An 18136-nucleotide genomic window follows, 5' to 3' on the forward strand; every position below is an offset into this window, starting at 1 on the left:
TACAAGGTGGACTGACAAGGTAGGAGTGTCTAATAGAGTGGACAGTGAGTGGACACAGTGTTTAAAAACTCCAGCAGCACTGCTGTGTCTGATCCACTCGCTCCAGTGCAACACATCTGCACTGTTTTGTGACCGGTCACACATCTGCCGTTGGGGCTTTAGCACCTTATTTTAGACCAAAAAAATCACAAAAAAGAGAAGAACAGAGCCGTACAAACATACATGGATGTTTCTACTGAACTGGTTTAGAGTCAGAAACACATTCAGGACTTTTAAGTGATCTTGGACTTTAGGCTAAACTTTGAGTGACTCTAAACCTTAATTATGTTTATTTTACTAAAACTAATAATTAAACATTTAATTTAGTCTCTACCAAAACAATCATAACACCAAACTTTACTGAATGTCTCAGTAGTGACTGTTTCAGTAGTGACAATTTCAATTTTAGCTCATTTTGAGCTCAAAAACTCAGCAGTTCATGACCAGCAAACACAGCTTTGAACAGCTGTTCACACAGAAAATCATCATATTTTACATTAAAACACTAAAAAGTGCTGAACTGCAGAAAATATGATGATTCTTAATGTTCCACACAGATTTTCAGACTCTGGGACTCATTTACTTCAAAACAATGGGATCTAACTGCTCACCATGTGGCCATGAGGGATGCAGCCTCACTTCCTGTGCTAAAATCCAGGGGAGTGGCTAAAATAAGGCTCCGCCTACAGACTATAAGTCTGTATTTCGGTAGTGACATGAACACATGGGACAGTGTTTTTCGAATAAAGTATTTATGTAAAAAATTAAACTCATAATAAATCTAAATCTTTTAGCTTCACTTTAAAATAAATCAAAACGATCATTTTAAAAACAACATTGAAAAAAATGCAAAAAAAGAGCAAGAATTATTTTCCCAAGTGTAAATTTAGGGGTCTGGGCAGGGGTCAGCAACATGTGGCTCTTTTACTGCCCTGTTGTGGCTCCACAGCTGAAGCTGATTAGTAGGTAAAAATAAAATAATCCTCCTTTACAGTAAAATAAAGCTCTGCTGATCGTTCAACACAGTTTAACAATAAATGGTCTTAAACTCTGGAGTTAATGTAGAACTGCTGATTCACCCTTTAACCCTGAAGATCAGCGCAGACTGCTGGTCACCATAGCAACACAGACAACAGTCTCTCCTAGCTAGTAGCTAACGAAACGGAAAAGAGAGAGATTTAAGACGAACATCGATAATTTGGAGATGAATGGACTTATTAGTGTTTATAATCACTCCAGCTGGTTTCCTGATACGTTTAATCTGCAACGAGAAACTGACAAACACTAAAAAGTCACAAAGCTGAAGTCAGATATTCTCCAGCTTCTTGTTCGAATTCTCCCGTTCCACCTTAAATGGTGAGTCAGTTACATTGTGGTGCCTCAGGCACCATTTTAGGTGAAATGGGAAAATTCGAACAAGGAGCTGCTGAATGAGAAGCGACTTCAGCCTCGTAAAAAGTCGAACATTGAGAGACATTTTACAGAAACTGTTCTACTTTTGTGGAAAAGTTTCCTGCTGGAGATGAGAGAAAAGCGGCTATAGCTGAGCTAAAGCTTAAAGCAGAGCAAAGTAAGTCTGAGTTTGTGTTTATATTCTTCAGTCTATACTAGAACATCAGCACATACTGAGACATATTTACATCCAAGATGGTAAAATGGACATTAAATGTTGTGGCTCCCAAGTTGGTTTGATTTTTGTTGAAAAGACCAAATGGCTCTTAAGATTTGGGTTGCGACCCCTGGGTTAGGGTTTGGGACAGACACCTCCCAATAGAAAATGCCCTATAAAGGATCTGAATACCTCACTGTTTATTTATTTATTTATTTATTTTTACTGTGGGAGTGCAGTTTGAGCTTTTTCGGTAAAACGCTCCATTACGGTTTTTCCAAAAGGCTCTGAGACGTCAGCAGCTGTGCACTCAGACAGAGCTCTTTGATTTATTAGCCGTAAAGTGGACGGTCTTGGCTCAGCACCGTCCTTCAAAATGTATCACTGACATTGACAAATTTTGTTGGCTGACCTTCAGAATCTACACTGGCTTAAAAACAGTTTGAGGCATAATTTAAAGTGTAACATCAGTCTTTAACAGATGGCTCTGCAGGTGTGACAGCATTCCAGATGTTGAGATTGTTATATGTGTTTTATTAGCGTGTATTCATGTATTTTTGTTGCATTAAGAGTAGCTGTAAAGTAGCTGCTAACTGTAAATTCTCTTTAGAGGGAAATTACAAGCAAGTTTCGAGTAAAATTCTAGTATTATTTATTTATTTTAATTATCTTTTATAATCAATTAACTTGACTGCTTTTTATATTAGTTTGCCTATTTATCCTTTTATGATGAAATTGGTTTATTATCTTGGCTTTATTTTATATTTCTCCTTCTTAATCAAATCTTAATTGGTTTCTTAACTCTTTCGTCACTTATCTCAGCTGTTTTTTCTGTTTATTTGTTTATGTAGTTCTGGTCCTTTTAGTTTAACCTGATTAAACTCCATTTTAATTTGTTTTTCAATCACTTTAATGTTGTAAATGCTCAGCTTCATTGAAAATGAGGGTCACTCTCAGTGTGTTTCTGAATGAAAATAAAGGTTGATTGATTGATCGATTGATTCATTGAAGAAATCTGAGAATACAGGTGGAAAATGGTGATGAAAGACAGGCCCAGCATTAAGCACTATCTATGTTTTTATCAGGGAGCTGTTTAACATGTGCAAAAACTTGAACATACACTCTTTGCTGGGATACGTCCAGCCAGCAAACCACCTGCATGAACACTGGAGCCGTACAGAGTCTCAAAATTTAGAAAATGTGCACTGGACTAATGTGTTTCACTGGGTTAAAGGACAGAAATGTCAAAATATTTGTGCTCCGGTGATTTATCTGATCAGAGGGGATGGTTTGGCAACCTTAACACACCATTTCTTCACTCTTGTCTCCAAAATAGCATCGAAGCACAGAACAAACAGTGTTCCATCTCAAACACGCTGTAAAAGAATATCATCTTTTCAGTAAATGTTCATGTTCCCTGTCAGAGTCTAACGGTCTCACTTATTTTCATGTTGGAAGCTCCAGTTAATCCCCTAAAATCCAGACTTATTACACACTGAGGCTTATTATTCAGTATCTACAGGGACTTCGACATAAACCGAGCTATTCTTAGGTTATAGAAGTGAGCAATAAAACTTTGGGCCTGGACTTTTAGAGGGTTAAATATAGAAATGAAGTCTGCGGTTAAAGTGATGTGAACTCAGAACAAAGATAATTAATTAATTAATGATAACAACTGTTTTGTCTTGAGATCACAAGATAATTAACTCATGATGATAACAGCTTTGCTATCTTGAGATCACAAGATAATTAACTCATGATAACAGCTTTGCTATATTGAGATCACAAGAAAAATGAACTTGTGATGATAACAACTTTGTTATCTTGAGATCACAAGATAATTGACTCGTGATAACAGCTTTGCTATCTTGAGATCACAAGATAATGAACTTGTGATGATAACAACTTTGTTATCTTGAGATCACAAGATAATGAACTCGTGATAACAGCTTTGCTATCTTGAAATCACAAGATAATGAACTTGTGATGATAACAACTTTGTTATCTTGAGATCACAAGATAATGAACTCGTGATAACAGCTTTGCTATCTTGAAATCACAAGATAATGAACTTGTGATGATAACAACTTTGTTATCTTGAGATCACAAGATAATGAACTCGTGATAACAGCTTTGCTATCTTGAAATCACAAGATAATGAACTTGTGATGATAACAACTTTGTTATCTTGAGATCACAAGATAATGAACTTGTGATAACAGCTTTGCTATTTTGAGATCATAAGATAATTGACTTGTGATAACAGCTTTGCTATCTTGAGATCACAAGATAATGAACTTGTGGTAATAACAACTTTGTTATCTTGAGATCATAAGATAATGAACTTGTGATGATAACTTTGCTATCTTGAGATCAGAAGATAATTAACTCGTAATAACAGCTTTGCTATCTTGAGATCACAAGATAATTAAGTCTTGATCTCAAGGTAACAACTTTGTTATGTTGATATTACAAGATAGTTAAGTTGTGATCTCATGATAACAAAACAGAAATTTATAACTACCTCATGGCCTCTCTGGACTCGTGTAAAAACAAGCACACATGAGGCTTAGGTCAAAGGTTATTATTATTATTATTATTATTATTATTATTATTATTATCTTCTTACATCTTCTAAGCCGCTTATCCTTCTGGGCTGCAGGGGGAGCTGGAGCCTATCCCAGCAGTCACTGGATGGAAGGCAGGATATACCCTGGACAAGTCGCCAGTCCATCACAGGGCAATTATTATTATTGTTATTATTATTATTATTATTATTATTATTATTATTATTGTATTAGTAGTTGCAATCCTCAAAATCAGGGTTAGGGCACCCCTAAATTCTGCATCCCTGCTGGAGTTCACTCACTATCGGGAGTTTCAGTGTTGTGGCGTTGAGAACACAAAGAGTGACAGATACTCACATTCTCTTCACACCCTTCAGTCCGTCAAAGCTGAGACTGAGAATGCTCTTCAAGTGGATGTAGTTCAGAACACTGAAATAAAAACACACAAAGTTAGACAGAAATGTTCTACAACGAGCAAGAACTGAGGATGGTTGCATTACAGGCCAGCAGAGATTACAGGAGAAGATCCAGAGTTCAGTAAAGTCTTAACAGTACTAAAAACACCTAACAAACACCATTATCCTCTAAAAGATCTAAAAACACCACTAACCTCTAAAAAAACACATAAAAACACCAATATCCTTTGGAAAAAAACACTATTAACCTCTAAAAACACATAAAAACACCAATATCCTCTGAAAAAACACCACTAACCTCTAAAAACACCCAAAAATCACCATTAACCTTTAAAAACACCTAGAAACACCAATATCCTCTGAAAAAAGCACTATTAACCTCTAAAAAACACACATAAAAACACAAATATTCTCTGAAAAAAATAAAAAAATACCATTAACCTCTAAAAAAACTCATAAAACACAAATATTCTCTGAAAAAAATAAAAAAATACCATTAACCTCTAAAAAACACGTAAAAACACCAATATCCTCTGGAAAAAAATATAAAAAAAATACCATTAACCTCTAAAAAACACATAAAAACACCATTAAACTCTAAAAATAAAATACTCATAAAACACAAATATTCTCTGAAAAAAATTAAAAAACACCACTATCCTCTAAACAACCCCTAAAAACCCCTAAAGACACCTAAAAACACCACTAACCTCCCCTTTTCTGCAGTACACCTTAAGGCTACATGCTCTATCTGCAGAAGAAGCCCAGAGGCTGGCAATGACTTCAAAGGTAGCGCCTGTGAATCTGTTTGTAATTTGAGAACCCAGACACAGTGTTGTGGTGCACCATTGTCACCATGTGTAGTGGGACATGATGTCACCAGTAATGTGAGGCTACGTGCAGGAAAGAAGGTCTGGATTCAACTTCAAGTAGTCTCTCACACACATCGCAGTAAATTCAAGTGCTCTCAGTCATTTATTAGGAGTGGATCAGCCAGTAAAGACATTGACACTGACATATTTACAGGTTTAAAAACAAAATTGGCTCTTTTAGTGACTCTATTAGCTGCTCAGCTAATATCAGGCAGTCACTCCTGCTCACAACCTGATGCACATAAATATGTCTGGAAGCCAAACAGACGACACACTGTGGCTTCCTTGAGCTGACTCAACTCGTGCAAAACCCCTATGGTCTGGCTTTATACTCTAAGCACACCGCCTCCTTGCTCCCAATTGAGGCTGGGATATACCAACACAGATTACAGGGGTAACAGTACACCACTGGATTACCATCAACCATTAATATATGCATAGTGCTGCTGATGGAACAAACCTTTGTATCTCCAAAACGATAACTTTACAGGAGAAGGAAAAAACATACTGTACTTTTAATGTAAGTCAATGGAACCAGACGTTTTTCCAAGTACTTCTGGGTCATTACTTTTGGTCCAATCATCATGAAATTTAAACATGTTATAAAGGACAACAGGCACTTTCAAATCACCTCAAAAACTGAAAAATGGCAAAAATGGAGATACGAGGTTCTGTTCAGACAAGATTTTTGTCGTCGACAATATTTATGTGGCCATTTCTCAGTGACCGGTAAGTACATTCACATGCACATTTAGCTACAGCTTTAATTTACTCGTTCTTGTCCCTCTCCAGGTTTACTCCCCTCTCCAGGATAGCTGTGACGTCTCCCGGCTCCTATAAGAGGACAGAGGCCCCTGTGCCACCATTTCCATGGAGTCAAGGTAAGTGTACATATTTACTCATCTTAGTGTCTCTCTCCTCTGAGGTGTAATGTCCTAAAGGCTTGGTGGTGCCCTGGCCACTAAAATCATCACACAGTTTTTGAAAATTTGGGGAAAATGTCTTAAAGGCCTTCAGGCTTCTGTAATTGGTTGCACAAAAAACATCCCACCAGTCTGACCTATTTCTGACATCTATTTCTTCTACACTGACCAGTGAATCCACGCCAGCCATATTCCATTCAGGACAACACCAGCAGGAAGACAAATAAACAGTTTCACCAGCTTCCTTCCTCACAAATTGTTTTATATAAAATGTTCGATCAGCGTCAAGGAAATGTGCTTCAACAAACAGTCAGCCGTCTCGATTTCATCCGACAAGGTCTCCAATCTCAACAAAATGCCTGTGGTGAGAGAAAAAGCTCTTCGAATTTCACTGCCAAACACTCATCACAGATCAAGTTTTTGCCAATATTGCTTTTAAGGCTTAAGCTGAAAAAACAAAGACCTTAAAATTCTGTGCCCTGATTGGTGCTCTTACTTTGCGCTTCTTTCGTTTTGACATGTTATGTTTGAATACACACATAAACCAAAAGGAACGACAGATTTTGCATAATATAGTGGAGTGAAAGTAAAAAGTTGCCCAAACTGGAATCAGTAAAAGTACTTAACTACAGTGATGAACTACATTTACTTAGTTACTGTCCACCACTGGCCCACCCACACTAAAGTTTTGACAACTGTTTTCTGAGTGAAACACGGTTAGGGATGCACCGATACCAATTTTCCCTTCCAATACCGATAACTGATCCATAAGTATCTGTCGATACCGAGTACCAGGACCAGTACTATACATACAATGGTCCATCATATATACTTCTTTTACCAAAAGCAAATATTTGAGAAGTGAAACTGAATGAATAAACGTCCACTTTTCTGTCTCTCCATAGGAGTCACTGGTGTTACTGATCCTCATTGGTGTTACACGTAATAAAGGGACACCAGAGACATTTTTAATGAAAATTGTTATGGCTGTTACAGAGCATCAAACCACATGTTGTCAATCATGGAATATCCACTAAAATATGGAATTTAATCCATTTGTGTTCTATTTTTTCACAGTTACCTCAGAATAAAGTCGGTCACACCAGTGACTTCAGCTAAAAGCTTCATATGAAATCATGAGCTAAATGAGAAAATCTCTGATAACTGAAAGACACAGTGGACTTACCATGAGCTTTTCTTCATAGATCCTCAGAAAACAGGGAAAAGGAAGTCGAGTGATGTCATCAGTGTGACTTTTATTTCAAAATAAGAGATTTTTAGTTATGCAGTAACACCAGTGACACGACTCCTGGGGACAACAACTTTCATTAAATATTTTTTAATATTTATTTGGCATTTGTTTTCTTTATGTCATTTAATTAATATATTCCATAGTCATGTATAGATTATTGTAGTTAAAATAGCAGATTTAAAATAGTAAAATTGTTTATTTCTTCATACACATGACTGTGGGGACGAGCTCTTCTGTGGTGCTTGGAATTCTATATGATTGATTTAAAAACCAATATTGCTAAATTGAGGCTCAAGAAGGTGGAATTCTTAAAATAACATTGTTTTACTTTAAAATATAAATAAATTATAACCATAACATGTTTTTTAAGTGTAATATATCTGTAAATGCTAGGGACAGAAAAATACATTTGCATAGAATGACATAGCATAACATTGTGACCTCCTCCTTGTTTCTACACTCATTGTCCATTTTATCAGCTCCACTTACTATATAGGTGCACTTTGTAGTTCTACAGTTACAGACTGTAGTCCATCTGGTGGTGGTGTGTTAGTGTGCTGGTGGGAGTGGATCAGACACAGCAGTTATGCCTGATCGGTGTGTATATATATATATATACATATATATATATATATATATATATATATATATATATATATATATATATATGTTTCCTTCTTTGCCAAGTTGTCACAGTATATACAGGGTTGGGCAAAATACTTTGAAAAAGCAGTGATAGCTGAATAAACCAAATACACTATTTAAAAAGTCCCACTTCTTCCATTTCAATACATTAAAAAATAACCTATTTAGAATATATTTAGAATACATATTGATAAGACACATGGAAAAAAACTGTAATTTTTTTTCCTTAATTCATGCTGTTCCTCATATTTACTGTTTGGCAGTTTTCTTCACATAATTTTTCTGTTATTATGTTTCATGGAAAACTTGGTTATTACTTAAATTAAGTTCTAAAATTCTTAACTTTTTTTCTTTTCTCTCTCACCACCTGCTACAGCCCACAATCCCCTGAGCAGGAGTCCAGCACAACACTGATGCTAAACTTTTCACTCACAAACACGTTCACTACTGAGAAGATTATCAAATTATCGAAGTTTTGCTCTCAGTGAGTCGTACTGCACCCTAAACCACATCTACAAGAGTGCAGAATTAAGGTGGGGTCTAAATGGTTAATAAAAGACGAATACTGAGTACCAACACAGCCAGCGAATACTTGAGTATTCACATTACTCAGGCCAGATGTGGAATCAGACAGTAAATTTGACGTATTTTGCTTAGAGTGCTCCTTAAAGTGTGGCATTGATTGGCCTGATGGCCTTGACTGACTCCAGCTCTTATCAAGGCTCAAGGTTTTGTGTGTATCAGAGAGAGGAAATGATCTAAAGCCCTCGAGGACGTTAAGCACACCCGGGCCGCGCTCTCGCCAGCCGCTACCTCTTCTGTTCTCCGCTAACAAGCCTGATCCCGAGACCAGCCGGTGAAAGCTTTCCGTTCTTGGCAAAACAACTTGACCTGACTCCTCCAGATACTTTTCACACACATCCACAGCCCCCCTAATAGCCCTCCACAGAGAAGGAGAAGGTGTTGTGTACTATAAGAGGCTGATATGTGGCCCTCTGAAAAGGAAGCGGAGGCCAGAAATAGAGTGCATGGCTAGCAAAGCTAGGGTCAAAAGGATGGCAGGTGCTGGACGAGGAACAATGGAGCAATGGCCTTCAGTTATGAGGAAGATGATGGATGGATGGATGGATGGACAGATAAATAGATAGATAGATAGATAGATAGATAGATAGATAGATAGACAGACAGACAGGTAGACAGATAGATAGATAGATAGATAGATAGATAGATAGATAGATAGATAGATAGACAGACAGACAGACAGATAGACAGACACACAGGTAGACACATACATACATACATACATACATAGATAGATAGATAGATAGATAGATAGACAGACAGACAGACAGACAAACAGACAGGTAGATAGATAGATAGATAGATAGATAGATAGATAGACAGACAGACAGACAGACAGGTAGATAGATAGATAGATAGATAGATAGATAGATAGATAGATAGATACATACATACATAGATAGACAGATAGACAGACAGGTAGATACATACATACATACATAGACAGACAGACAGACAGATAGATAGATAGATAGATACATACATAGATAGATAGACAGATAGACAGACAGACAGACAGACAGACAGACAGGTAGACACATACATACATACATAGACAGACAGACAGACAGACAGACAGACAGGTAGACAGATAGATAGATAGATAGATAGATAGATACTTTATTGATCCCAAAGGAAATTTAGCAGCCGGTATCAGTCACACAACACAGCACAGTTATAATAATAAGGGTGGTACAATATGAAAAGAAGAATGTACACAAAAAAATCTACAACTACAAATATACAAAAATATGCAATAAGATCTATCCTGAGATAAAAAGGCAGTGCAGTAATGATGTACAAGGAGGCACAGGTAACAGCAGATAATGACAATACTGAATAAATATGTGCAGATACTGATACTGAAATAAGGTGTCCAGGTGTGGAGTGTCCAGATGTGCAAGATGTGTGATAAGATGTGCAGAAGTGCAATATGTACAGTGAGGTATCCATATGTGCAGACAGATAAAATAAACTTATGATTTAGCAAAACGTATTTTGCACAACTCTGTGCAAAATAAACGCTGTAATAGCTACAAGAAAACCATCTGTAAGAGGACATCTTCCCAGAACTGAGTGGCTGAATAAAAACAGTCTCATTTCTAGACTGCTGGTTATACTGAGGCTCACTCAAGGTGCAAAATGCATCTTGAGGACCCCCTAATTATCCTTTTGGACCCCCCTCAAAATTCTGTAGGGTCCCTGAAAATAAACTTGTTGTAACTCTCTGCTGTCACTGTTTATCTGATCTGTCACAATCAGCTTCTGTCTTTGGTGTTCTTAACTAACTAGAGCTGCAGCACTGCTCTGCCTCAGGGTGGCACTGTAGCAGACTGGTTCACCCAGTTGGTCCTTCATAGTCTAGAAACTGTAACTCTGCCCGGATTCCTCTGAAAAACTTTACAATGAGCTGCAGCAGATGCACAGAGTCACTTTAAATTAAAGGAGAATTCCACCCATTTTTCAAAATGTCTGCATAAGTCAATCATTAAGATGTAAACAGAGTGGTTCAGAGTGGTTTGGTGTGGTTCTGGAAAAACTTACCGAGTCAGAATTGTTCACAGTGGTGGTGATAGGAACCAGACGTCCACCTCTAAAAGCTCCCTCACAGAAAGTTCCTACATGAAATGGTTATGAATTCACTGCCTGATGACTGAGACACTGTTTTATGATAGTTTGGAGAACTTAAACTCCATTCATGGTGGAGGGATACATGCGGGGCACTGTGAGGCAAAATAGTCCCCAACGAAAACTTATTATTTCAGATATTCCACTATTTTCCCATCATCAACATTCCATATAAACTCAGAAGACGTGTAGGTTCACTGGTGGTTTTGTAATAGTATCTTGTCAAGAAAAATTATTTTAAATCTAGTAAATATAAATAATATTTCTCCTGTTGAGATTGTTGTAAACTTTAAGATTATTTAACTTATTTCCAGACATTTTTTTACTTGTTTTAAGTAATTATATTAAGTAAATCTCACTATATTGGCAGATAATGTTTTAGGAAATGTGCTTGAAACAAGCTCCAGTTTTGAGAAGATTTTGGTCTAAAACGCATTTTTAAACTCCATTCATGGTGGAGGGATACATAATATGCAGGGTGTTGTGAAGCAAAATAGTCCCCAAAGAAAACTTATTATTTCAGATTTTCCACTATTTTCCATCATCAACATTCCATATAAACTCAGAAGACTCGTGTAGGTTCTCTGGTGGTTCTGGATAGTAAATAAAATGTCTATATTTGTGTTGTAGTCATGGCGACCCCTGGTTCCTATCACCACCACTGTAAAGACATCTGAACCATTTCACACCAAACCACTCCGAATCTCTCTGTTTACATCTCACACACATGCTTCAAGTTTGTCTTGTAACTAAATCTGATGTTGTCTAACTCAGGCCTTTGTCTGGAACCTCAAGTAACACTAGTGAGGATATAAACAATCACACAGCTATCCCAGGTAGACGATGCTCACTAGCTTAAAGCCCGTATTTTTACATGGCACCTGCATGAGAGATGTTACCGAAATATGAGCGTGATTCTATGACTCTGTCCGCCAAACACAGTAAATCTGATGTTAATACCTACATAAACAAGCAGCACAAGGCATTTCTAACAGACTGAGCTGATCTACCTGTATCATTAATCCAATATCATTACTAGGGGCAGTTGTGGGCTGGAGGTTAGGGAACCAGCCCTGTGGCCAGAAGGTTGCCGGTTTGATCCCCAGAGCTGACAAGAGGTGACTTAAGTGCTTTCAGCAAGGCATCTAACCCCCAGCTGCTCCCCAGGTGCCATGGATAGGGCTGCCCACAGCTCTGGGCAAGTGTGCTCACTGCCCCCTAGTGTGTGTATTAACTTCCATAATAAGTTTTTTCCATAAAAATGTTTTTCCTTCTCCTGAAAAGGTTTTGTTCTGACAGCAACGATATGCTTTGGCAACACTGTACTTGAGACCATCCTGCCAATCATTTGCATTGATAAACTGAAGATTAAAGGCTCTAAGAGCTCAGAACTGTTAGTTTTTCATTACTGAATATGGTCGTTTGTTGCATTTTGATGTTTCTTGCTGCAGAACCAGACGAACAATGAAACGTCATTCACTGTTTAAAATCCATCAGCTGAAATCGGCCTGTGTTGGAGCTCTATTGTGAGCAGTCTGTCTGTGTTGTTCCTCTCAGTGCAGGAGTGAAAGAGAGAAATGCAGATTCTTTGAAGGGAGTGATGGACTGATCCTGTCCTGAAGCTCAGAGTACAGGACTGGCACTGCGCGTGAAGGTTCCTTCAGATCTAATGAGATTTCATTCTGTGCCTCGCGCTTCTTCAGTAGATAAACACGGACACGCTTTTCTGTTACTGTGAGGTTCTTCAGATCTGCCTCCACATTTATTTCATGTTAAATATCCTCTCAGATCAAAACGGTGGTGTTTAATTCGACGTACAGTGTCTGCACAGCAGACAGTAACATACTAACTGAATATTAATGACACCCTTTAAATAGACGCTTCTTCAGGGGTTCTTTAGTAAAGGCGATGGATCTATTCAGAACTATAGAACCTTTTCATGCTTAAATGATGAAATGGTTCTTCAGACTGATGGAGTACATGGTTCTATATAGAATCTTTCTGAAAATGGTTCTGTAAAGCACCAAAATGTGTTCTTTTATTGTTACAAGCTTGACGTTGTAACAAAAGAAGTACCCTATTTGGTGCTATATAGAACCCTTTTCAAGAAGGTTCTATATAGATCAATCAATAGCACATTCTCCATCAATCCTTTAATCATGCAAAGCGTTCTTTGAGTGTTTCATGGTTCTATATAGAACCATTTTCTTTTTAGGAGTGTATATAGTGGTAAACAGAACCGTTTGCGTGGTTTAATAGTTCTTTGCCTCATAAAATGTTTTTTTCCAGATTTTAGAAAGTGTTGTGTATGGTTCTATATAGCACCCAAAAGGGTTCTGCTGCTGTTACGATGTCAAGCTTGAATATAAAAGAAGAACCCTTTTGGTGCTATACAGACCCATTTTCAAAAAGCTTCTATATAGAATCATCTATGGCACATTCTCCATCAATCTGAAGAACGCTTTCACAATGCATACAAACCATTTAATCACGCAAAGGGTTCTTTGAGTGCTCATGGTTCTGTATAGAATCATTTTCTATACAGCAGCACTGCTGTGTCTGATCCACTCAGACCAGCACAACACACACTAACACACCACCACCACATCAGTGTTACTGCAGTGCTGAGAATGATCCACCACCCAAATAGTACCTGCTCTGTGAGGGTCCATAGGGGTCCTGACCACTGAAGAACAGGGTAAAAGGGGGCTAACAAAGTATCAGAGAAACAGATGGACTACAGTCTGTAACTGTAGAACTACAAAGTGACCCTATATAGTAAGTGGAGCTGATAAAATGGACAATGAGCGTAGAAACAAGGAGGTGGTCAGAATGTTATGCCAGATTGGTGTACATTTCTATATTTTCTATATAAATTTATATTTCAAAGATTGTCCAACAGACATGTTCTCTCCGGTTCCTTTTGCTAGTGAATAATGAGAGATTTGAACATGTGGCTGTTTATCAGGACTTTAGCACGGCCAACACAAGTCTTGGGAAATTAAAAAAAGGACACCTTGTTGAACAGCAGGGGGCGCAGTTACAATCTTTTTCTAACTTCCAGTTCATCACACTTCAGCTTAGTTTTGCCATTTTTTTGCAACAGTAGCTGTGTGGTTAACATCAACAGCCAAACATATTAATGTGTCAGCTGTGCATGCATTACTGATCACTTGGTACCAGATTAAGTGCAATTTTCTGACCTGAGATAAGATACTGTGGTGTCGGAGCACAACTGTGTGTTTGATTCTGTAAACGGGTCGAAATGCTTCTGGTTCTGAGGTGGATTTTTGCTCTGTGGGTGGGGCTGGATATGTGTATGTAGGCTGGGGGGCTTCTGGGAAAAAGAAGGCTAGTAATAGAAGAACGGCAGTGAGTCTTGTTGTTTTGTTTAGAGTACCTAATACGCTAAAGTTGGCAACACTGCCATGGAAATGTGACCTTTCTCCACTTTTTACCCCTTAGAAATAAACAGGCTGTTTTTGTTATTGTGCTTTTATGACTCACATGTGTAAATGAGCTCTGTCCTGATTGGCTGGCCTTTGTTGTGCCTTATTCAAATAACAGGTTGAAACCCTCCCTACAACTTCAGTGTGAGTGGGCGGAGCTAAACTGTAGGCAAAACAGGTGGATGTATGTAAATGTATTTTTTTGTGACATCATAAAAATGCTGAAAATTCAAAAGAAGCTTTTTGTGCAGCTAATTTCTGTATAGGTGCCATAAGGACTGATAAGGGAATAGTATGTTTTGAAACTTACTACATTAAACTGTTTTATTTCCAGCAATTGAGGCAAATTCAGTTTTTCATGATATGGGCCCTTTAAATTACACGTTTACTTCTGTAATATGAGTTTGGTGAAAATCTTGACCTTAACTGACAACTAAAGTTCAGCACAGTAGCAGTAACACTAACCAATCAGTGCTTAGTAGCAGTAATACTGACCAATCAGCACTCAGTAGCAGTAATACTAACCAATCAGCACTCAGTAGTGGTAATGCTAACCAATCAGCGCTCAGTAGCAGTAATGCTGACCAATCAGCACTAAGTAGCAGTAACGCTAACCAATCAGAACTCAGTAGCAGTAATACTAACTAATCAGCGCTCAGTAGCAGTAATACTAACCAATCAGAAATCAGTAGCAGTACTACTAACCAATCAGCACTCAGTAGCAGTAATACTAACCAATCAGAACTCAGTAGCAGTAATACTAACCAATCAGCGCTCAGTAGCTTTAATACTAACCAATCAGCATGCAGTAGTGGTAATGCTAACCAATCAGCGCTCAGTAGCAGTAATACTAACCAATCAGAACTCAGTAGCAGTAATACTGACCAATCAGCACTCAGTAGCTTTAATACTAACCAATCAGCACTCAGTAGCTTTAATACTAACCAATCAGCGCTCAGTAGCTTTAATACTAACCAATCAGCACTCAGTAGCAGTAATGCTAACTAATCAGCACTCAGTAGCAGTAATGCTAACCAATCAGAACTCAGTAGCAGTAATACTAACCAATCAGCACTCAGTAGCTTTAATACAAACCAATCAGCACTCAGTAGCTTTAATACTAACCAATTAGTGCTTAGTAGCAGTAATGCTAACCAATCAGCACTCAGTAGTGATAATGCTAACCAATGAGCACTCAGTAGTGGTAATACTAACCAATCAGCACTCAGTAGCGGTAACGATAACCAATCAGCGCTCAGTAGCAGTAATGCTAATCAATCAACACTCAGTAGCAGTAATGCTAACCAATGAGCACTCAGTAGCGGTAATGATAACCAATCAGCACTCAGTAGCAGTAATGCTAATCAATCAGCACTCAGTAGCAGTAATGCTAATCAATCAACACTCAGTAGCAGCAATGCTGACCAATCAGCACTCAGTAGCAGTAATGCTAACCAATCAGCACTCAGTAGCGGTAATGCTAACCAATGAGCACTCAGTAGCGGTAATGATAACCAATCAGCACTCAGTAGCAGTAATGCTAATCAATCAGCACTCAGTAGCAGTAATGCTAATCAATCAGCACTCAGTAGCAGTAATACTAATCAATCAGCACTCAGTAGTGGTAATACTAACCAATCAGCACTCAGTAGTGGTAATACTAACCAATCATTATTTTTATACAACACTACAGGTTCCATTTTGTCTGTTCCAACTCATTAAATCTCAGATAAACAAACTATCACGGTGTGTTTGTGTACTTTCCAAAACTAAAGGAAGTAAAGAAGTGTTTAGAAACTATTTTAACTTTGCTTTTAGCTGTTAAGTCCATTTCACCCCTGTTCATTTAGGACTCACTCATGGGCGCCCTCTAGTGTTTTGCAGTCATGTTTTTGCTGCAGGTCTGTAATCACTGAAACAGGTTCCACTGGACTTTTTTGGAACAGGAGCAATGGGTATATTTTTAAAACATAACGGGATCCTACATGTTTTCAGTGACCGATTAAAAAGACATTATTAGAAAGTGAGTCATCACAGAGCTTTAGGGTGGCTGGAAAGACCTCAGGTGCAGGTCAGATCCAGCTGCCTTCCTGCAGTCCGGCTTCAAGAGCAAAAACTTAACTTCATATTCCTCAATAGCAAAAGGTGATACAGAGACGGGCACTGATTGTGCATTAATTTGCCACGGTACTCGTAGATCAAATCTGCAATAAAAATCCTTAAGCTGTAAAGAAAGTTGTTCAGGGTGGTTTGGTGTGAAAAGCTCCGTCCTAGAGAAAACTATTTTCACAGTGGTGGTGATAGGAACCAGACGTCCACCTCTAAAAGCTCCCTCACAGAAACTTCCTGCATGAGATGATTATGAATTCACTGCCTGATGACTGAGACACTGTTTTATGATGGTTTTGGCCTAAAATATATTTTTAAACTATTAATCTATTCATGGTGGAGGGATACATGCAGGGCGCTGTGAGGCAAAATAGGAAAAATTATCTCAGATTTTCCTCTATTTTCCATCATCAACATTCCATATAAACTCAGAAGACTCGTGTAGGTTCACTGGTGGTTCTGGATAGTAAATAAAATGTCTATATTTGTGTTGTAGTCATGGCGACCCCTGGTTCCTATCACCACCACTGTAAAGACATCTGAACCATTTCACACCAAACCACTCTGAATCACTCTGTTTACATCTCACACACTGAATTATGAGGAGAATTTTGAAAAAAAGGATGGAGCTCCCCTTTAATCTCATACTTTGCTGCCTATGGAAGCATTGGAAAAAAAGACATTGCTCAGCTGCTCATTATTGTGAGATACTAAGTCATAATTATGGAAAACGTCATTATTATGACTGACTACGTGGCTATATTTTCCTCAGTGGTGGAAACAGGCTTCCATGCATGCTGCACAGCTTATGATGACTTTTACTTTGTACAGGAGCCTAAAAGGAGCCTAAATATCCTGGTGGTGGGAGTTCAGCACTTACAGTCTGTGCTGTCTGGCTGTTCTCGCCTCGGTCGCTCTGGTGCAGCTGATGGTCTTCATGGAGCAGCGGCAGATCTCCGGACACACGAAGCGCAGAGACTCGCAGCAGCGCATCAGCAGGACCAGCAGGGGAAGAGAGGTCCTCATCGTCCTCTGGTTTACTCTGCCTCCTCTTATTCTCTTATTCCTCCTCCTTTTCCTGGGGATGCACTACTCTTTCAAAACCGCCTGTCCTTCATTCATCCTCCACATTCATCCTCTCTGACTACTGAAGTGAAAGACAGGGAGAGAAATCAGTGCCAGATCCTCTCCAGCGACTTCACTCTGGAAAGTGAGCCGAGAGTTTCTGTGAAGCGCATCTCGGTCTATTTTGGTCTGGGAGGGGCGCCCCCTAGCGGAGAGAGCGGGCACAACCGACCGAACATCTTCAAAGAGGCTTTCCAGGGTCATTCAGAGAGGTTTGGTGTGAAATGGTTCAGATGTCTTTACAGTGGTGGTGATAGGAACCGGGGGTCGCCATGACTACAACACAGATATAGACATTTTATTTACTATCCAGAACCACCAGTGAACCTACACGAGTCTTCTGAGTTTATATGGAATGTTGATGATGGAAAATAGTGGAAAATCTGAAATAATAAGTTTTCTTTGGGGACTATTTTGTCTC

At 38.5% G+C, this 18136-nt stretch overlaps 1 protein-coding gene across 1 annotated transcript in view; it reads right to left on the reverse strand.

The window, feature by feature from the left end:
* lhcgr (luteinizing hormone/choriogonadotropin receptor) overlaps positions 1 to 17906 on the reverse strand; it is a 31094-nt gene extending 13188 nt beyond the window's left edge. Inside the window, exons 1-2 of the mRNA XM_036573540.1 lie at positions 17471 to 17906; positions 4573 to 4644 (exon numbers count right to left, since the gene is read on the reverse strand). Coding sequence (XP_036429433.1) covers positions 4573 to 4644; positions 17471 to 17616 — 218 coding nt within the window. The 5' untranslated portion in view covers positions 17617 to 17906. The remainder of the gene's footprint in view (positions 1 to 4572; positions 4645 to 17470) is intronic.
* Between the last annotated feature and the right edge of the window lie 230 nt (positions 17907 to 18136).

The sequence above is a fragment of the Colossoma macropomum genome, unplaced genomic scaffold, assembly GCF_904425465.1.
Source record: "Colossoma macropomum unplaced genomic scaffold, Colossoma_macropomum, whole genome shotgun sequence".
Taxonomy (NCBI): Eukaryota; Metazoa; Chordata; class Actinopteri; order Characiformes; family Serrasalmidae; genus Colossoma; species Colossoma macropomum.